Consider the following 23,148-nt stretch of genomic DNA (forward strand, 5'->3'; position numbering starts at 1 on the left):
GAGAGTAGTCCTTGAAGTATACATCCACTTCAGAAATCCTGAATCCCAAACTGAAATGGCTTACTTTGGAGACATTCAGACATCATTCAAAATTATAATAATAAATGATTATTATTTATTAAATTTATATCCTGCCCTTCCTCCCAGAAGGAGCCCAGGGTGGCAAGCAAAAACACTAAAAGCACTTTAAAACATTTTAAAAACAAAAGACTTTAAAACATATTAAAACAAACAATCTTTAAAAACATATTAAAACAAAACATCTTAAAAAATCTTTAAAAAATAACTTTAAAAACATCTTGAAAAGCAATTCCAGCACAGACGCAGACTGGGATAAGGTCTCTATTTAAAAGGCTTGTTGAAAGAGGAAGATCCTCAATAGGCACCAAAAAGATAACAGGTGCCTATCTAATATTTTTGGGGAGGGAATTCCAAAGTGTCGATGCCACAACACTAAAGGTCCACTTCCTATGTTGTGTGGAACACACCTCCTGATAAAATTGTATCTGCAGGAGGCCCTCACCTGCAGAGCGCAATGATTAACTGGGTGTATAAGGGGCAAGATGGTCTTAAGTGGAGTTTCTCCAAAGTGGGCCAAGGTGAAGCAACTCACTATCTGAAGCAGGTTCAAAAATGAGTGTTTTTTATGCGCAAGCCTCTAAGAGCTCCATGCATGCATAATGGCTCCTATGCTCAGACTCCTGGTCAGATTTAAAACTGCAAATGCTACTAATAAGGGTGATACTTTGAAGACATTGGCATATATATCCCAGTCTGCGTCTGTGTTAGAATTGCTTTTAATATGTTTTCTTTAATAATACGTTTTTAACCCTTTTTTTAAAAAAAGATGTTTTTTAAGCTTTTTAAAAAAATGTTTTTAACATTGTGTTGTTTTAATGTATTTTAAGGTCTTTTTATGATGTGTTTTTAGCATTTCTGTTTGCCGCCCTGGACTCCTGCTAGGAGGAAGGGCGGGATTTAAATCAAATAATAAATAAATAAATATATTAAGTGCAAATCTCAGAGCTTCATCTGTTTGCCTTGAATAAATTGCCTTTGTCTGCCTTCTTTTTCTGGGTCGATGTGTTATGCTATATATATAAACACTGAATTTGTTCTCCAAGTCTGACTATTATGTATCCAAAACAGCACCATCGATGCACAAGAGGGAGGCATCAGTGGGCTTAAAGGAACCCCAAGGTTGGCAGAAGCACAATTTTTTTTAAAGAAAAAAGTGTCGAAAGAAGGTGGAAGAGAAACTCAAAAACAGCCCAATAAAGGCAGAGCATGCTCAGTGGCCACAGAATGCTGACTGACTGCTAAGGGACATGTGGAAAACTGAGGAGGAAGGGGATGCAATGGAGTATCCTGGGAAAAGGCCTGGATGGCTTGCTGGAACCTTAAAGAGGAGCATTCCACAGTGCAATCCTATTTCTTTTGAGATGCCCAGAGAATGTAGACATCATCCTTAGATTCTTACATAGATGAAGAGGAACAAACAGCAGGACCTAATAAAACCTGAGTGGAGCAGCAGCATTTGCTGTCTGCCAGTTTGCCAGTGCTTTGGCAGTAGCTCTTCATTAAAATCTCATTAATCTTTGTTACATCTCTGCTGTGCTTTTGTAATGGGGAGCCTCTGAAAGGGAGCCAAATACATTAATGAAGGTATCTCCATTGACTAATTTAAACAGTCGCCCTTAAGATATTGTTTTGAGTTCTGTGGTTTCTTTGCTAAATCATGAGACACTAACCCTTGCATTTGCCTTAATAGAATAAAGGCCACTTCCTCCTCAGCCTCTTTAAAAAAAACAACAGGGGAGGCGGAAGGGTTAGGGGTTGGGGGCAGTGATGTTTCACCATTCCAGATGGGTAGAAACCTAGAGGGGTTCTATAGAAATGAGCCTCTGCCTGTCCACAATGGTGTGCCTCATACTGAGAAAAGGTTATTTCATCCAGCAGAGACTTCCATTCACCAGAATGGGGAGGGAAACAATTTTAACTGAGTTCTCCTCTTCCATCCAGCCCTCCCCCCCCCGCCATCTGGAGCAGATTTTGGGGCCTTGTAGGAGATACTGCAGGGGGAATGTGAAATCGACAATAAGTCTCTTCTTCCCTGTTCCACTGACCAAACCCTCCACTGGATCAAAGGGTCTTCCATCAGGACAAGAGGGACATCACTGTGTCTTCCATCAGGAACCCCATGTCTAGAACTCAGCACCTGTTTTTTGTCTTTTTTGACTCCGAGGACTTGGAGGCAAAATGCCTTCCACTGCGCAACAAAGTGCTTCAGTGCTGTTTTTGTATATGGCTGTCAGTGTGGTGGAAGGAAGCAAAAGAGATAATGTTTAATGACTGTCCAGTTTTTGGGATCCCCTCTCCATCACCACTGGGGAATTAGGCTGCAGTAAACTTGCTTGGTTTCTGTTTTTGCAGAAACTCAAGAGGTATTTGGGTAATATAGATTATGCGGTAAGATACCATTTCTGAATTGTCTTTACTCTGCCACTGACTGAGTCGATCTCTTACATTTCCCTTTGCAGTGTGTGTCCTGTATACTCAGGGTATAGAGACCAAGCAGTGGAGAGAGGTATGTAAACTGCATTTATTTTCAATATTGATGGGGGCAGACTAATGACGGAGAGGGAAGAAAGAGAGATCCCTTGAGCCCATACCAGGTTCTCCCCCACTGCACCCACACCTGCAACTCTGATTGAGGAAGGTTGTATGTGCAATTGTGCCCTCATTTTGTACAATGCTGACAAAAACCTAATTAATCCTAATTTCAGGCATTCATATCCCCTTCAGTTATCTTCTATAATCACAACTTTCATTAGAGAAGATTGCAATAAATTACACGTGGTTAGGCTTAATTTCATTTTCAGGTTTTGATTAAGGTAGATGATTTGGAGATATAGTTATGCTGATCAAATAAGAAGGTAAATTTTATATTAATAATTATCTTAATTGTTGACTATTGAACAGAGAATGTATTTGTGGTTTGTGCAATTTTAGGGAGTTATATAAGATAGCCCTGCCTTGATCACAGAAGCCAAAACCAGATATTAAATTATACCAATAAATTACAATGCAATGCTCTAGCAGTGTGAAGCGATATAGCTCAAAGAAATGTAGTGGAAATAGAACTGAGCTGAAAATTCCTCGGAGAACTTTTTCTCCAGGAAGAAAAAAAAAATCAAGGGGACAGGGAAAACAAAAACTCTAAATATTTTTATGGGACAAGCCAGGCTTATTGCAGTGAACCTCATTCTGCCCTCAGTCAACTCCTACCTGCCTGTCTTCTTACTTAACCAGTCCAGGGGGTGGCACTATCTATCAGCTTCCTCGGCCTTATAAATGTAAATGTACTGCCTTCAAGTCAATTCCGACTTATGGCGACCCCATGAATAGGGTTTTCATGAGGCTGAGAGGCATTGACTGGCCCAAGGTCACCCAGTGAGCTTCATGGCTATGTGGGGATTCGAACCCTGTTCTCCCAGGTCGCATTCCAACACCTTAACCACTACACCACACCAGTGTAACCCCTTGTAGAACACAGAAAAGAGGAGGATGGGGAGCAAAGCTAGAATGAGTTGGCTCTGCCTATAATTGGCTCTGGCTCCACTGCCTGTTGGTCTCCCTGCTTCTACCTTACTGGTCCCAAAATAGCACCAGCCACTGCTTGTCATAGCTCGCGACCAGAGAAGCAGACTCAGGACTCAAAAGACTGGGTTTGCGCAGAGTTTTATTCCAGAGGTCAGCACAGGAATGGAGCATCTAAACATACTAGGCATGAATTAGGATACAGAACACCAGCAGGTGCAATGGGGCTTGTGGAAGTAACAGAAAGTTGTCACAACTAAACTCTCACCCTGTGACACACTAAATAAAAGGGGGGGTCTACTTGCTTGAGCTAAATCTAGTACTTTCCAGGCTTTGAAGCAAGGTGGGAGCTTCTCCTGGGAAAAGAGGATGATTTCTCAAGTTGTAACCATCTCTTCTCCTGTCTGCATGACTTTGGGGAAATTGTCAGCTCTGACTCTGTGAGAGATTCCCCTTCCCTATCGCTATGGAATTGTCCAACAGATTCATTAGGGCTTGGCTGCTCAACAAATAAATCTGAGCTAGGTGCCAGTGATGAAGGTAGACTCTTCACTCTCCATCTCAGGCGGGGGGGGGGGCTGCTGAGACTTTTCTGAGAAAAACACTAAGAGGGCACATGACTGACATGGGTTTCAGGATGCATTTCCTCCATGGCCTCACCAGACCCTTCTCCAACATCTGCAATTCCCTCTCCATTATCCCAATCCTGCGAAATGTTCTCCATGGGGCTCATGACACGTCACACCACTGGCCTATTGTGAAGGCAGCAGGACCCCCACCCCATTTGGGCTGCTGCTGGGTGGCCTGTTTCCCAACAATGCCCCACTCATGATGTGGCCTCATTCCAGAGGCACTGAGGAAAGGGGAAATATGGCAGCCCGACTGATTGCCTCTGGAATACCTGTGTATCATGATATAACCACTGGCTTTTGCAGTTTTGCTGTTGCCTGTGGCAGCAAAGCTATTAATTTAAGAAAGGCAAGATGCTCCCTGCCCTGCAAAAAGTTTTAGAGTTTCTCTTCCCTCCCTCCTCCAGTCAATGGTTTAATTTCTGAACCACTGGTGTTTTTCATGACACACCCATGGCCACACCTGTTCCAAGACTATACAACAGAAATGAATTTTTGACCAGCGCTGACATTATGGCTTTTTTCTTAAAGCCTCCAGCACCACCACTTTGCTTAACATTCAGCCTGATGAAGAATGCTGATGGACTCAAAAGCTTGCTTGCTATTTTGTGACATTTTGTTTGGTAATAATAATGGGATTTTGGAACTTTTCAAATTTAAAGTGGCAATTTATCCCTCAGCTATACATGTTAATGTAACCTCATCCTCTCTTTAGCTTATTTTAGTGGGTTTTCATTGAGAAAAACGCTTTTTATTTAGCACGCAGAGGATTGGCAAATAGTGCCTCTGGGGATGATACCATCGTTCCTGCTGTAAAATGGGGGGGGGGCTTCTTCCCTGCTGTGCCACACCAATGCTTTCATGGCTTGAGAACAAGAGCACAAAAGCAGTGGAACATTTTCAGCTGCCTATTGAGTGGAAGTCCAAAGAGGCATGTAGTATTCTGTAATGGAAGACTGATTCTGATGTGGAAAGGCCAAGCCTGTCTCTCTGCTTTGTATCAATTTATCCAAAACTTAGGAAGTTTTCATTTTGGAGTAGAGATGGGGTAGAAATTCAATGCATTTTAAAGTGAACCTACCTCATTTTCACCTTCTGAAACAATTGAATATGTGAACCAAAATGCAGCCCTCCTTTGAAATTCACAGTTCTCTGAATTTTGCAATGCAGTTCTCCAGCCAAGCAATGTGCACAAAAATTCATATACCTATTTATTTTATTATTTATGTATTAGATTTATATCCCACCCTTCCTCCCAGTAATGGACATAACGTACACAAATGCTTTATATTAGTGAAAATTGCTTTGCAAAAATGCATATGTTCGGTAAAATTGTGTACAACAATGTGTATATTATGAGAAATTTACACTAGAATGCTGCTGAGTTTTCATGGGGACAAACAGATGTGGAAATATGAAGAACTGAACCTAAGACTGGGAAAATGAGAAATTGGAACTGACAGATCCACCCATCCTTATTCTAGAGTGATGTACTAATTTGACCTGATGCACAGGAGTTGCACTAGTAGTACCATCAAGATGACTTGTTTTGTTTTAATAAGTTTTTTAAGATGTTTTGCTTCAATATGTTTTAAAATCTTTTGTTTTTAACATGTTTTCAAGTGTGCTTAGTGTTTTTGTTTGCCCCCCCCCCGGCTTTTTCTAGGGGGAGAGATATGCATTAAATTTAACAAATAAATAAATAATTTTTCTTTTTCTCAACATTTCCTGACAAAAAAGGGATGGTATTTCCTCCATCAAACAGCTCCTTCTGCTCCTTGACATACTTTTCCCACTCTGCCTACTGTATCCATCCTCTAATGTAGCATTTGTGGCATTTTCCTGCCTGCAAATGGAGTGATGTTAGTCCTGTACATCATGTGTATAACGGGCAAGCCCCATCATTGAAATGGGTTCTTTGAGACAGGCTAAAAATAGTGATGTAAGAGACGTACACAAGTATCAGTGTCCTATTGTTTTATTGGTGGCATTGAAGGTTGGTCCATTAAGGCAAGTGGGGCACTGCCCCACCATGACCAATCTGTCCTCAGCCAGCCCCCACCTGCCTGCCTTACTTACAACCAGTCTGGAGAGTGGCACTGGCTGTCAGCCTCCTCTTTTTTAATTTCAGTGTTGCCTTTATTGTGCTCAGAAGAGAAGAGGATGTGTGTGTGGGGGGGGGAGAAGTTGAATTGGTTGGCTTTGCCTATCATTGACTCTGCTAGCCATTTGCTCTGGCTCCACCTTCTGTTGGCCTCCCTGCTTTCTGCTCCACCAGTCCTAAAGAACACCACTCTCCACTGATTGGTGGGGAAAAGAGTGTGGCTAGTCATTTGAAGGGTGTATGCACAGGCATGGCTGTGTAAGGAACATCAGTGGCAGCAGTGTTATGTGAGGAGTTGGAGCAGCAGCACTATCCTCCCACCAGTGGCAACGCTGTGCTCAGTGGAGCAGGGATGGGAAGAGGTGGTGGGGAGGTCAGGGGAGCTCCCAGTTGGTGGCAGTGTTGTAGGGGCACATGCACCTGTGGGGCCTCCACCATCAAGCTGGAGTTGCCCAGACCTCATCACCACCTCACGCCACCTCATCTCTGTCCCAGTGAGTGCAGCGTCACCACTCTGCCACCTTCATGTACTGCTGTTGATCACTGACTGTCTATTGTGTAAATCTCCGTTACCTCCCGCATTTCTATTGTGAGCTTTGGGCAGATACGGTAGAGTAGTGGCAAATTCAGCAGTGCAGGGTCCCTTCATAATAGTCACAGCCACATCTCCTCCCCTCTTTTTTTTACTGCTAGCTTGAGAATGAGATCCTTATTAATGCCTTATTCCACAACATCCCAAGGAGCTAATAAGCATGAAAAGGGACAGTGTTTGCTACTGAAAAGAGTCTTCTCAGTGGCTGACTCATCTCCTTTCAGTATGATTGGCTCCAATCAGGAAAGGACAAGAAAACATGTTAAAAGACTCTTCTCAGTCGCTAACACACTCCCCTTTCATGCTGATTGGTTCTTAAGATGCTGGAAACATAGGGACCCTGCTGGGACCCTGCTCCCCAAAAAGCAAGGAGTCTAAGACCCCTTGAGACCCTAGGTGACTATATTCCTGGGCAGATACCTGTCTTTTTGGGGGCGGGGGGATGGTTATATGAATCTGTGAAGTGTCATATACATTGGTAGTGCTACTGAGATAATTACATTTACATGAAATTCTTCCTTTTGGTTGTTTGACTCTATACATGTTTTATTGATACAGATAAATATGTGTCCCGTTTATATGCCTCTGTACAGCCATATGAGCTATGCACAGGGCTTTTGTAAGTGAGGTGGGTGCCCACTTAGAATCTGCAGGATATACCAAGCTGCGTTTTGTACCCTGTCTGAAATAAGCTGCTTCCCCCAACTGAATCCAATGCACTAAAAAGACCGTGAAGGAATAGCAGGCCAAGGCAAAGCATTGCCCGAGGACTGGCATTATGGGGCTGCTGCTTGGGTCCAATGCTCATAAATCACCAGGTAAATAAAGTTGTGGAGCAGATCCCTATACAGCCTTGGTCGCCCTGTACAATGACCTCTGTCGGGAGAGGGACAGAGGGAGTGTGACTCTGTTGATTCTCCTTGATCTCTCAGCGGCATTTGATACCATCGACCATGGTATCCTTCTGGGGAGACTCGCGGAGTTGGGAGTTGGAGGCACTGCTTGGCAGTGGTTCCGCTCCTACTTGGCGGATCGTCGCCAGAAGGTAGTACTTGGGGAACATTGCTTAACACCTTGGTCTCTCCATTGTGGAGTCCCTCAGGGGTCGATTTTGTCCCCCATGCTTTTTAACATCTAAATGCAGCCTCTGGGTGCCGTCATCAGGAGTTTTGGAGTGCGTTGCCACCAGTACGCTGATGACACGCAGCTCTATTTCTCCTTTTCATCTTCTACAGGTGAGTCTGTGGATGTGCTGAATCATTGCCTGACCGCGATAATGGACTGGATGAGAGCTAATAAACTGAGACTCAATCCAGACAAGACTGAGACACTGTTGGTGAGTGCCTCCCCTGCCCAGATGGTGGATGTTCACCCTGTTCTAGATGGGGTCACACTCCCCTTGAAGGAACAGGTTCGTAGTCTGGGAGTCCTTTTCGATCCTTCCTTGTCTCTTGAGGCGCAAGTGGCCTCGGTGGCAAGGAATGCGTTCTACCACCTTCGGTTGGTAGCCCAGCTACGCCCCTATCTGGACAGGGATGACCTCGCCTCAGTTGTTCATGCTCTGGTAACTTCTAGGCTGGATTACTGTAATGCGCTCTACGTAGGGCTGCCCTTGAAGACAGTTCGGAAGCTTCAGCTAGTGCAAAACGCAGCAGCCAGACTGCTGACGAGGACCAGCCAGTCAGCACATATAACACCTGTTCTGGCCCGTTTGCACTGGCTACCTATTTGTTTCCGAGCCAGATTCAAGGTGCTGGTTTTGACCTATAAAGCCTTACACGGCGTGGGACCGCAATATCTTGTGGAACGCCTCTCCCGCTATGAACCTACCCGGTCACTTCGCTCAGCATCTAAGGCCCTCCTCCGGGTACCAACCCATCGAGAAGCCCGGAGGACAGTTACTCGATCTAGGGCCTTTTCTGTAGTGGCCCCCGAACTGTGGAACAGCCTCCCCGAAGAAGTACGCCTGGCGCCTACGCTTCTATCTTTTTGGCGCCAGGTTAAGACCTGGCTATGCTCCCAGGCATTTTAAGCGTTTATGTTATAATTTAAATTTTTTCTTTTTTCTTTTTCTTTTCTTTTTTTCTTTTGTTGCTGCTTGTGTTTATTGTTTGTTGTCTGATTTTATTGTTGATATTTTGTATTTTAACCTTTTTGTACACCGCCCAGAGAGCCACTCGCTATGGGCAGTCTATAAATGAAACAAATAAAATAAAAATAAATAAACGCCTGAAGTCCAACTGTTGCAGACCCAGGGTGGCACAGAGCCTAGGGATGGACATGGTGTCAATACAAAGAAGTCATTTCTTGGAAAAGAAGCAATTGTTCTCAGCAGGAGAATTCTAGCAATTAGTTAAAGGCAGCCAAGTACTAATTGAGTGGAGCCAGCAACACATACAAATATAACACATACAAAAGGAAAAGCATACATACAAGCTGAAGTCTCTGTCATAACATATTCATGACTGTATAGCTGAGGCTATTAAGGCTCCTATCCTAAGGTTGTTTGCTTCTCAGGGCAAGCATCAATATAATAATCACATATGGACATTTCTGCACAGCTGCATGTGCATAGTAGGACCCTTGGTATCAAAAGCTGTCATGCTTCTAAAAAAAAATCCTTTGATAGCCAGCTGTGGAGTGCCATTCTGTCAGTCTGCATTTGTAATCTAGGCAGAATCCTCATTTGCTTGTAAGAATGCAGAACCTACTTTTGTCAGGCTAAAATAAGGGTCACAGGATATTCTTATTATATTTACTGGCTGAGATGCTTTTGTCTGAGGAACTCAGCTAGAGAAGAGGTCCTCCTTTCTGCAATAGCTAAGAAATGTATAGTGGGAACGAGGGAAAGAGCCTTCTTTATAGCAACATCCAAAATGTGGAACATAATAATGCAAACTTTTGAATAGGCATTAAGCAAATTAGGATGATATCAATGAACAGACATGGGAAAGATTGTTAAACTGGTTTAATTGTCTCTGCATACAATTCAAATCCTTTTGATTTGACCCATCAGAATAAGGGACACTGGGAAAAGAAAAGAAAAAGAAATTGGTTCTTCTGTGAATGATAAAATCTCATCCCTTTTTATGTTTACTTACATCTGGAGAATTTCCCCCCTCCCGGACTTGAGTGTCTCTAGTCGGTAAAATGTAGCTGTTATTTATAATATAATATATTGCCACTTTTATTTTACTAACAGTACATGAAGCTTACATTCTGCAAGCAGTTTTATTTATTTATTTAGAGGAGGAGGAGGAGCCCAGGACAGCAAACAAAACACTAAAAACACTCCAAAACATCCTAAAAACAGACTTTAAAACATATTAAAACAAAACATCTTTAAAAACATATCAAAACAAAATATCTTGATATGTATCTGATTCAGGCCTAGTGCCAGTGGGCAGCCAGGTTGGGCACTATTCAAGGGCCCCTGCAGCTGGCCGAGGGCCCCTGTGGCTGGGGGGTCAGAGCTTCCGCTTTGCAATCCTGGCCAATATCAGGTTGCGGGGCGCAACCTGACAGTGGCACAGTTTGTGGAGTGGGAGCTCTACTCTTCCAGGTGATAAACACAGCTGGCATGCACTTAAATATGCCCAGTTGCACCACCTCTTGTGTTGCTGTATCAGCGAGCTGCACACACATGCCTGTGATCACCCAAGATTGATACCCCGACTTCCATCTTGGGTGATGGCAGGCATGCACACTGACATGCTGACGTGGCAATGCAAGAGGTGGTGCAATTGGGTGTATTTAAGTGTGGATGTGGTGAGGGGTGGGTATCCCCATCAGTTTGGTGCCAGCCCTGATCTGACTGTTCAAGTGTATCCCATTCCCCCAGTTTCAGTGCTTGAATTATGGGGGGCGGTGCATAATTCTTGAATTACAGAGGGGACGTGTATCCCACTACCAGCATGTGCTGAGGTCAGAGCAGATGGACTTGTTGCATATCACTGCAAACTCAAAGTTAATAGTTGTGGTGATATGCTTGAAGTCTGTCCCCACTGAGGTCACCTCTGTGATAGTGGCAGTCACATGACCCCATTCAGTGAAGGTGTTAAGTAGAAAGAGAATGTCTCTGTTCTGTAAAGACTGGCTTGACCGCAGTTTTATTTCTCTCCCAGGAACAATTACTTTCTATTTTTGCAGTGTCTAGAGAAGGGAAAAGCATCTGTTGTTTGTAAGTTCATCTACAGTTTGCTTGGAAGCTGGAAGTAGAATGAAAGGGCAGCCTAATCTTTAGCCTAACCCCTACCCCAAGCTGAAAACCTCTGTTAAAAAACAAATTGAGAGAGGAAGGGAACCTTGGAGGGCACCAAGAGGAGGCTTCTGAGAGCACCATCGTGCCCATGAGTGTCACATTAGGGGTCGTAAGGCAACTGGGATGCAGACACAGGTTCCATGCTCTGCTGTTATGTAGGTCCTCTATTACTTTCAGGTGACCATGTGGCTTACTTTACAGTGGATGTTTAAAGGGCTGTCAGATGACAGCTGTCCAGTTCAAATCCAGTTTAATAATAAAGAACATCAGGAAGGTTGAGCAGTAACGTTGAAATTGCCTATCAAGAGTGAGCACCTGGACAGGAGATTGAGCAGGCAGTATAGGGATGGGAAATTTATTTTGATTCAGTTCACATTTCAGGTGAATCTTATAAAATTTGCACTTTCTGAAACAATTGAAATGCTGGAGAATGAGGATTTTTTTAAAAAAAAAATAGCAAATTGCTGCAGATATGTGGAGAACTGAATTTAAGATTGGAAGAATGAGAAATGGAGAGAACTGAAACTGACAGATCTTTTCATCCTTAGCAGGCACATAGGTCACCTAGCCCCAGTCTTCTCTCTCTCTCTCTCTCTCTCTCTCTCTCTCTCTCTCTCTCTCTCTCTCTCACACACACACACACACACACACACACACACACACACACACACAGAGAGAGAGAGAGACCTGATGTGAGATGCATTGTATCTATTTTTAAACAAAGCAATTTCTAGATTTGCAACTATAAATATAAATAAGTGCAAATCTGTATCTCTTTTGTCCTGATTTTTCATGATGCATTTCCCCTTTTTTGGAAGTGGCCACCCCTTGGTAACTCACTAGTTCCAAGAGATAGCCACAACTGTATTTGGTTTAAATGAAATAGAAACAGTTTAGTAGTTCCGTTTCTTAGCAGAGTATATATTTCGCAAAAGTGGAATGACAATTAATCAGCCCACCTTCCCCTCATACAGACTAACTTAATAAAAGAACAGAGACAGTCTTCTTTGGTAAAAAGTATTGAGAATGTTTACTCACAACCTTTCATATGTTCAGGAAAACATAGGCTCTAGCTTGGAGAGAAAAGATAGAAGTAGGTAGTAGATTTAGTCCATGATTGGGATCATCTGGGAGAGAAGCCTGTGGATGCTTCTCTCTCCTGTGGCTTAATGGAGAACTGTGCTAATAAGAGAACAACATCTCTTAACAAAGAAGAGGACGAGAAGAAGGGAATTAATACCTATAAGTAGGAAGTTACATCACAGTAAACAAGCATAGAGGTGTCCCCAAATTCTGGCTAGAAGAGACATCTCCCTATTAAAGTCATGCAAACTTGCTTATCCCAAGGTACAGGGTGCAAAGCTTAGCATCCTGGGAAGCTCAGGTTTCTTTCTGGCCTGCAAAGATAGACTTGGAAGGGTGCTGGCAATGACCAGAGAAATCTCAGAAGCATGGGAAGGGGGGGAGGTAAGAATAGGATTTTTGGTGGTCAGGGAGCGGGGCATGAGTGTGATGAATAGTTGTAACAAGCCATGTTTATACATGCAGCAGAATCAGGTTGCAACTGTTCATGCTGCACATGGAGATCTGCATGTTGGATTTCTTCCTGGCAAAACCATCTTGCATGTAAAAATCTAGCATGTTACATTCAGCTTAGCCTTCTTTGTAGAATACTGTTTTTCTGAACTCTGATGATTTATTCCCTGAAAGTATAAATTAGAACCAAACTACACATGACTTTAAATGTGTCTGTATTTAATGTCCAGGTTTTTTAAAATGCAAATAGTGTATTGGGGTGGGGGGGAGAGTTGATAATTTTTGGGATCACAGCAGGTATGGAAGGGAAATGTAACCGTTTCCTCCTATGCAGCAGTGCTGAGGAAAACCGCTCCTTTGAAGATATTTGCCTTGACAGGGTGGGGATATTCCCCATTGTTTACCCCTAACTCTAGATCAGCCTTCTCCAACCTGTTGCCTTCCAAACATTGTTGGACTGCAACTCCCATCAGACCTAGCAAGCATGCCCAATAGTCATGGATGATGTGAGTTGTAGTCCAAAACATATGGAGGGCATCAGGTTGGGGATGGCTGCTCTAGATCATTTATGAAGAAGTAAAAATAATGCTGATTTCAGTACCAATCCTTGGGCAACCTCACTTCTTTCATCTCTCCATTGTGAGAACTTATTTATTTCTGCTCTCTGCTTCTTGTTCTTAACCATTAACCAATCCATATCTAATCCCATGACTGTTAAATTTACTCCTTAGCCTTTGGTAAGGGACTTTCAGAGTTTTTTAAAGTCTGAGTACATGCACAATGTCTACTGGATCAGCCCTATCCATATGTTTGTGGGCAGTTTTGAAGAACTCTAAAAGGTTAATGAGACTGGACTTACCTTCCCAGAATCCATGTTGCTTCTTCTTCAGCAGGATTTGTTCTTCTGTATGATTGATAATTTAACTTTAATAATGATTTCCACTAATTTACCTGGATGTTAAGCTAACTGGCCTGCAATTTTCTGGATTACTTAGGAAAAAACTTCTGATGTTGGTCACTTTCCAGGCCTTAGGTACAGAGGTCAGTCTTAAAAAAGATGTTGCATATTTTTGTTAGAAGATCAGCAGTTCTACATACTGGCCTGTTAGGACAAATCAACTGGATTTAAATGAGTTTATTTTCACTAATCAATGAGGCTCAACAGAAAAAAAATATGCAGTTGGACAGTGAATTAAACTGATAGTCAGGAATTGACATGAAATACCTTCCCCAAGCAGTCTGGCCAAGAACACAATTCCTAGATCTCTTTTACATTTTTTCAAAAAATTGGCATGAGAAAAGCTTTCTTCTTGAAAAACCTTGATGTCTCTCCATTTTCCCCAAAAGAGCAGATGCTCAGCCTGTGACAAGATGATCCTCTGGAAGAACTGCCATATTATTATTTTAAGCTCTGTTTTTCCCGTTAACATAGCAGATGCATACTGAGAGTGATTCAGTCAATGAAGTTCAGCTCACCATCTCTGCCTGGCAAGCACACCAACTATATATGGAAATTAATTTTAATTATATATTGTGCTTCTTCAGTCAACAAAGTGTAAATATTTTGAATGAATAAACATGGATTTATTTATGCTAAACCTAATGGTGATGAGGATGGAAGGAGATAGCAGCATGTTCTGATCAGGGATGTAGGCAACAGCCCTTGCTCTGTTCACCATGAACTTGTCATTCAGGACAGAGCAGGGCAGGGGCTCCCTCTGGAGGAGCAATATAAGGAGCAATATCTGCTTGAAGCTGAGGTTCAGTCAGGAATGCCCTCTGGGTGTCCTAGAAAACAGAAGTTCGAGGTGAGGAATGTGTTTCTCTATTGATATTTTTTCTTTGCCATAGTGAGATTTACTCCCATGGAATACTCTCTGTATCATGTAATCTCCTTTTCATTTTAGCAACATTTTGCCTATATATTACCCTTTACCTTACAAAAAGTGACATAAGGGCTTGTATCCAATGTAGCGCTCAATAAGTAGTACCATCGGCATAAGGACTTACACTTGCACAATGGAACTTCTTCCTTTTCCTCCCTAAATCTGTTCTGGGCTTTTCTCCAACCCTCTGGAGCAGATTTGGGGAGGGTGCAGGGTGTACACAGGGGGAGGAGAGAGGAGACATTTCATTGCACATGCATAAATGCTTGTGCATTGGATACCACCCAGAGAAATGAACCATAAGTATAAAAAGAGACTTTATAAAGCCTTCCGCCCTCTGGCCTGTGGTGTAGCTGTCTTTATATTAATACTTTTGTAGATTATCCCCACATCATCCTAATTCGTGAGTGCCATACTCAGAAGATGCAACCAAGGTGTGCCATGCCTATATTGCAACTAAGGAACAATGCTAGGGAAATATTAAACTTCTGAGCAATGATCTAAGACAGTAGGTTTGTTGTTGCAGACACCTTTCCTTCAATGGCAATATGATTAGTAGTAAGTACCTAAGCTTACTAGTTGGTGTACAAAGTATTTTTTTTTTAAAATAGAGATACACCTACCTGGTAGTTTACAATTTAAAACATATAAAAGAAGAAGCGTGGAAAAGGGAAGGGGCAAATACTAACTAAGGGAAAACTGCCAAAGGGACAAAACCATTTGGGAAATGCAGCCCAAATAATTCCTTTAAAAGGGACACTGTGAAAAGAGAGCAGCCTTGTGGAGGCCAGGGATGTATCCAGTGCAACTTTTCTGTAAAATGCCATATATATTGATGGCAGAAATAATAAGTGGGAATCTGGTTCTTCCGATGAGTACCAGCTCGATGTTTTTGATCGGATAACCTCCCTTGTAGACTGTGGGAATGCTGTGGACATAATATATCTCAACTTCAGCAAAGCTTTTGACAAAGTGCCCCATGATATTCTGATTAGCAAGCTAGCTAAATGTGGGCTGGATGGGACAACTATCAGATGGATCCACAGTTGGCTCCAGAATCATACTCAAAGAGTGCTTATCAATGGTTCCTTCTCAAACTGGGCGGAAGTAACGAGTGGGGTACCACAGGGCTCGGTACTGCGCCCAGTGCTCTTCAACATTTTTATTAAAGACTTGGATGAGGAGGTACAAAGCATGCTTATCAAATTTGCAGGTGATACAAAATTACGGGGCATAGCTAATACCATGGAAGACAGAAACAAAATTCCAAGGGACCTTAATAGGCTGGAGCATTGGGCTGAAAACAACAGAATGAAATTCAACAGGGATAAATGCAAAGTTCTACACTTAGGAAAAAGAAACCAAATGCACAGTTATAAGATGGGGGATACTTGGCTCAGCAGTACGACATGTGAGAAGGATCTTGGAATTGTCGTTGATCACAAGCTGAATATGAGCCAACAGTGCGATGTGGCTGCAAAAAAGGCAAATGCTATATTAGGCTGCATTAACAGAAGTATAGTTTCCAAATTGCATGAAGTACTAGTTCCCCTCTATTCAGCACTGGTTAGACCTCATCTTGAATACTGCGTCCAGTTCTGGTCTCCGCACTTCAAGAAGGATGCAGACAAACTGGAACAGGTTCAGAGGAGGGCAACAAAGATGATCAGGGGACTGGAAACAAAGCCTTATGAGGAGAGACTGAAAGAACTGGGCATGTTTAGCCTGGAGAAGAGAAGACTGAGGGGAGATATGATATCACTCTTCAAGTACATGAAAGGTTGTCACATAGAGGAGGGCCAGGATCTCTTCTCGATCGTCCCTGAGTGCAGGACATGGAATAATAGGCTCAAGTTGCAGGAAGCAAGATTTCGACTGGACATCAGGAAAAACTTCCTAACTGTTAGAGCCATACGACAATGGAACCAATTTTCTAGAGAGGTAGTGGGCTCTCCGACACTGGAGGCATTGAAGAGGCAGCTGGACAGCCATCTGTCAGGAGTGCTTTGATTTGGATTCCTGCATTGAGCAAAGGGTTGGACTCGATGGCCTTGTAGGCCCCTTCCAACTCTACTATTCTATGATCACTGTAATTGAGATCAGACCACTTTGCAGAGCTCAAGTAATTGCATGTGCCTCAATGGGGTATTTCTCCCTGTTGGGTTACACCAAAGGCTGTTTATTTCCTCTTTCTCATGAAGTGTGGGTGGCTTCAGACAACCTTTGTGGGACAGAGGCAGAGCTGATTTAATAGAGGGGAAGAGTGGCTGGGTGGCCTATGTGACGCCCTTCCCTGGCTCTCCCTGTCAGATTCCTACCTGCGCGTGGCTACTGCCTGTCACTAGGCACCACCAGGGACTCCACCAGTCCGGACTGTCCTTTTTTATTGTTTCTCTCCCCGCTCTAGCACAGATCTCAACAGATCCCCCTGCTAGGCAACCACCAGTCACGTCCTAATACTAGTATTCCCAGAGACTCTGAATACTGGTATTGTTATTCTCTTCACCGCTGCCACCATTTGTTACAGTTCCCCTTCAGCCTTGGTCATTACCTTACCCTCCCTTCTGGTCTGTGAAACCCCAGCCAAGGATCAGGCCTTTGGTAAACCAAATTAAGTATTTATTAAAGATAACAAAGCTAACAAGAGTAACAAGATTTCTTCTTAAGGCACATAAGCATATGGTTTTACTCAATACTAATCCAAACTCCACCCCCCTCCTTCTCCACTCTCTCCTGGCAATCAACTCTCTCAAACCCCACCAAGCAACCCACTCTTTCTCTTCTCTCGCCAGATTCCACTCTCACTCTTCCTTTTATACGTTCAGCCATTTTAAACACTCAGCCAATCATCTAGCATTCTACTGCCCATTCACTCCCTCTCCTCTTTCACTCCACTTACCATGTATCTTCTAAACAACCAACACTTGCCATATATACATTAATATAGGAACATCACGGCCTACCCTAAAAATGTATTGAGAGCAGCAGTCACAATTTTCTGGATAACCTTTGAAATATGGATTAAGCCAGGAAGCAGCACACTCCAATATCAACACCTCTTTGGGATTTGTCAGGGAGACCATTCATGCAACTGAGCACATAAAAAAAAATCCACTCACAGTTGCTTAACAACTAAATCTTAGCTTTGAGTGTATTGTAGTGAATGCAGTTCTGGAATTGGACCAAGGAGTCCAGGGATCTCAATCCCCTCTTCCCCATGGGAGCTCTCTCGAGTGACCTTGGGCAAATCACTTTCTTTTATCCTAATCTACCTCAAAGCATTGCTGTGAGGATGAAAAGAAGTAATAGCTTCTATTCTACCCTGAAGGTTTGGGGGTAGGATACAAATCTGAAAAAATTGCCACAGTCAGATGTATTGGTTTTAGCCAAAGGTCGTTGCAAAATATGATGAATTAATCCACCATCTAACCATTTTGAATATCCTGTGAACTCTGTTTGGTCCATCTGGTTCAGTATGGTCTACACTGACTGGCAGCAGCTCTCCAGGATTTCAGGCAGGAGTCTCTCCCTGCCTTACCCGGAGATGCTGCGAACTGAACTTGGGACCAACTGCATGTAAGACAGACGCTCTACCCCTGAGCTACAACCTTTCCCCATATATAACAGCCACACATATGTTGGGAAAGATGCTGCATCTACACACCAATGCAAACTCGCAGTCATAGCACAAGGTTTTTCCCAGGTAACTGGCCAGATGACACTTGCCACAGGGTGCAATGAATGGCAGAGCAGTGTACAAAGATCACAAGGGGTCACAGCATGAGTAGCGAGCCTTATTTGTTCAGAATTCTTTACTCTTCAATCTCTCCCCCCCCCTCCAGCCCATCCTATCATTTTTGAAACAGTAACAGATCAATGATGCTCTTACTGTTGAGGCATCTGGCCAGCACTCTGTGTGCAAATGAATTAGAGAGGAGGCAGAATGTCCTGGGCAGAATGTGATGGACAGGAGCCCAAAACATATCTCTGATTCGCACAGTTTAAACGCTGTAGTGCATATTCCACAGCGTATGTGTGGAGGGAAGGGCTGTAATCTCACATGGTCTGCCCAATGTATATTCCTGTAGCCTTGCTTAACCTCAAAAGATTTCCTTCCCCTCTTGGGCATGAGCTCCAAGTGAAGTCCTTGGGACAAATACTTTTCCAAAGTGCATACCTAGGGAACATACAGTGTAGTAGGGTTTGAAGCAGAGATTGTTTGTTTCTAGCGTTCGTTTGGCTAACCATGTCTTTGTAGCCACTTTGGTTGCAGCGTATCTGTCATGCAGGCACTGGGAAAAGTAGTTTTATGATCAGCATTCTGATTGCAAGTTGTCACAGCTGGAAACACACACACACACACACAATTCTTACCCTTGCTGATGCTTGTGACCATGTTTTGGGGAGTGCATAAAGTAGTTATGCAACTGTCATAGGCATCTCTTGGACTATAACGAGAGAACTGTCTCCCCGCCCACTTATAGTACTATGCAGTCATTTTTTCAATAGCACCTACATGCTTCCTGGTTGTCAGACTCCAGAATGCAGCAGTGAGGATGCTGCTGGGAGCTTACATATGAGATTGTGATATTACACCTGTCCTTCAAGGGCTGTACTGGTTGCCAGTTTGTTTCTGGGCACAATTCAAACTGTTTGTGATGAACTTTAAAGCCCTGAAACAGGGTGGGAATCTTTTTTTAGCCTGAGGGCCACACTCCCTTCTGGGCAACCTTATGAGAGCCACGTGCGAGTGGTAGGCAGAGCCAGAAGCAAAACTGGGTGGAGCAACAAATGTAAATTTTACCTTTGTTCAGTAGACTAGCTTCTACACACACTCATACACCCCTTTCTAGCCTCCATCGAGACAAGCAAGAGGCATTATTAGAGTTCAAGGACACATTCGAGGCAACAACACTGGTGGTGTGAATCAGGGCCAGTGGCCTTGGGAGATTTCTGAGGGCCAGATAGAGGCCCGGAGAGCCTCGTTCAGTAGCCAGGCCTGAGTTTCCCCATCCCTGGCCGTAAATGATATTGCTCAAGGGCACCTTAAGTAGGGACTGCCTCCTGCCATAGAAGCCTGTGCACACCATAAATCTGATGGAGAGACCTTTCTCTAGGTCCACGTTATGGTGGAGGCCCAGCTGATGGGACTACAGAAAGGGCCTTCTTTGTGACCACACCTCAAATGTGAAACTTTTTGCTCTGGCAGGTGTTTGTTTTGTCAGATAGCTAAGTTGATATCTGATGCTTTGTTTTAAACTTCAGCACTTGTCTCGGTGTTTATCATATTGTTATTTTTGTTCCTGTCAGCCACGCTGAGTGGTATGTAGGCACCAGAAGAGTGGGATATAACAACAACAATAATAAAATTAACAAATCCTCCCAGAGCTGTGCTCATTCAAAGCTCACACTCATTTAACTTCACCTTCATCCCTTTCCTGGATGCCAGAATAGTCTCAGGTCTCATTAACAGTCAGGGATGGGGGAGAAATCCAACTGAGTTCACATTTAAAACTGAATCTATCAAATTCACATTTTCTGAAACAATATGAGAACCAAAACACAGCCATCAAAATTTGTACACATCCAAATTTTGTGATGCAGCTTTCCAAACAAAGAATGTTTACAAAAATGTATTTATTAAGGGAAAGTGTGCATAAATATGAATATGTTAGTAAAAATAACATACAAACATAGTATATTAGGGGAAATTGCTTGCAAAAATGTGTACAGCAATCAAAACTGCATACCAAACTGTGTGCGTTAGAAATTCACAGTAAAATGCTGAAGAATTTTCATGAGATTTTTTTTTTTAATCACATTGCTGCAAAAATGCAGGGAACCAAACTTAAGATTGGGAAAATGAGAAACTGAGAGAACTGACTGATCCTTCCATCCTTGCTCAGGGCTGATGTCCCCATTGTACAACCAAGGAGATGAAGCGTTTTCTTGCTCTCGGCCTTCAAGCTTTTGTTTCCCCTGGGAGAACTGGAATCTGTCCAAGTGCTTGTGAACATAAAAACACCCATCTGTACTGTGGCAAGCACTCATCAAATGGCAACTGAGATCAACCCTTCTTAGCTTCTGAAATACAGTCTGTCGGATGGTCAGCTGGCAATTCAGCAGACTTAAGATGATAAGGGCCTCTTTCTATTAGTTCACCTGAGTCTCATAAACTTTGATATGCATATGCAGAGTAATTCAACGTTCTGAGCTGCGTGTGTCAGTGTGTGTATGTACCTAAGAAGCAGGCTTTTACCCTGTGTTTAAATCACTGTGACTTAAGACTTAGTGAAATAAGAAAAGTTACTTTATTTATAGAAATACATAGTAGATAGGAAAGGCATGCCTCATTTTAACTAAATAAGTCAGAAGTGCAGTGCTCAAGCTTAGATATTGCCCTCAGGTTTTAGGAGAGAGAACAAAGACAGATGTCTCCTCTCTTCTCAGACAGTTGTGGACACAAAAGGTAAACAGGAAGGAGGGTTAGAAGTGGGATCAGCTTCCCTGAAGATACAGTAATACCTCAGTTAATAAAGTAGATGCATTCCTGGACATTGCTTCTTTGACAGAAACTTTGGTAGCAGAGGTAGGAATAACATGGAAAGAATAGAGATAGGTTTTACATCCACTCATAGATGGTGGGGGCAGCTTCAACAGGAGCTTTAAAGGGTGCCTACCCAGCACCCTCCCCCTCCTCCCCCTCTGAATCGTGTTGGATCCTTGCCTCCCCAGCCCTGGGAGAAAGCAAGAGATCTCTTAAATGCAACACAGGCTTAACAGTTTCACCCCAGCAAAGCAAACAGGAGTATCAGTTTATTGATAGTAAAGCAAAGGCACAGGCTAGTCAGTTTCACTTTAAAGCCAAGGCACAGACTGAAAAGTTTATCCATAGCAAAGCAAAGCAAAGCTGGCCAGTTTCACCCTTTAAAAATCCTTTGTTAAAAGGAGCTTCCTTCTTGGAGGATTCTTTAACTGAGGTATTACTGTATCAGTTTACAATGGAAGGAAGTTGGGTAGAGAAGAACACAGGTAAAGGTAGGCAAACCTAGCTAGCTGGAAGAGCCTAACTCTATCTTCCTTCTGGAATGCAAAAAGAACACAAATAGGTGTTGCTCTTGCCACACTTCCGACAGAAACCACCGAGTTCTGCTTCACATCATAGGATGTATAACTATCCAGATCCAGTCCCAGAAAGTTTCATATTCTCCAAGCATGGATTCCTTTCTCCATGGTCTTGGAAATATCTCCCATTAGGAAGCATCCATTACCATTTGGAACAAACACACACACAACCATGATTGTGTCATAGGATTAATTTAGCCCCTAAAGATATTAATTGGTAGTACAGGAAGGCTCTGTAAGTCCACCCAGCAATTCTGTAACCCCCTGAGGATTGATGACGTATAATTAACATCTGCTTAATTGATGCACCTAGAGAGACTTAATCACATGGCCTTTATGAACTCTCACTAGGCTAGCTTTGTGCAAAGGCAGCTGCCTTTTGCTACCATACTTATGATGCAAACAAAAAATTGGCAGTTTTAGATATAGGAGGTTCCTGTCTTTATATTAAATATTTCATCCTCCCCTTTCTGGTTTTCATTGTTGCACTTTACACTTCCTCAGTTGTACCACTTTCTTTTTCTACACCCCTGTCTCTATCTCTGGAAAGGTCAAAGCACCCCTATTTCCTTCAGCTGTGTCTGTTTAGTAGGATGTACCATGTGCATCAGTTTCTGGCTGCTATGTGGAAATAGTTTGTGCGTAATGATGGAGCATTTCCAGTGAAGTGCAGTGGTTAGGTTGTTGGACTAGGATCCAAGAGACCAGGGTTCAAACCCCCACTCAGCTGTGAAACTCACTGGATGACCTTGGTCCAGTCACTGTTTCTAAGCCTAATCTTTCTCACAGGGTTGTTGTGAGGATAAAATGGGGAGGTTCTCACAGGGTTGTTGTGAGGATAAAATGGGGAGGGTAAACTGTGTATGCCACTTTGAGCTCCTTGGAGGAAAGGTGGGATATAAATGTAATATTAAATAAATGTAACAGGCAGACTGCCTGCCCCATGCTTGGGCAACTAATCTAATAACTTGGGCTACTTAGCTGAGAAATTCTAACACACTGAAAAAATGCACAGATTTATGGTGTTGAAATATTGCAGACTCTCAGAACATTTCTTTGATGTTTAAAGCTGCAATCCTATTTATGTCTACTCAGAAGTAAGTCCTGTTTAATTCAATGGGACTTTGTTGTTGTTATGTGCCTTCAAGTTGATTATGACTTATGGCGACGCTATGAATGAGTGACCTCCAGTAGCATCTGTTATGAACCACCCTGTTCAGATCTTGTAAGTTCAGGTCTGTGACTTCCTTTATGAAATCAATCCATCTCTTATTCGGTCTTCCTCTTTTTCTACTCCCTTCTGTTTTCCCCAGCATTGTCTTTTCTAGTGAATCATGTCTTCTCGTTATGTGTCCAAAATATGATAACCTCAGTTTCATCATTTTAGCTTCTAGTGATAGTTCTGGTTTAATTTG

At 42.8% G+C, this 23,148-nt stretch overlaps 1 protein-coding gene across 2 annotated transcripts in view; it reads left to right on the plus strand.

Annotated features, from left to right (window-relative positions):
- CPNE5 (copine 5) overlaps positions 1–23,148 on the plus strand; it is a 200,033-nt gene that overhangs the window by 51,984 nt on the left and 124,901 nt on the right. For both annotated transcript variants that reach the window (XM_061632533.1, XM_061632534.1), the window contains exon 3: positions 2,541–2,587. In XM_061632533.1, coding sequence (XP_061488517.1) covers positions 2,541–2,587 — 47 coding nt within the window. The remainder of the gene's footprint in view (positions 1–2,540; positions 2,588–23,148) is intronic.

The sequence above is a fragment of the Rhineura floridana genome, chromosome 6 (assembly GCF_030035675.1).
Source record: "Rhineura floridana isolate rRhiFlo1 chromosome 6, rRhiFlo1.hap2, whole genome shotgun sequence".
Taxonomy (NCBI): domain Eukaryota; kingdom Metazoa; phylum Chordata; class Lepidosauria; order Squamata; family Rhineuridae; genus Rhineura; species Rhineura floridana.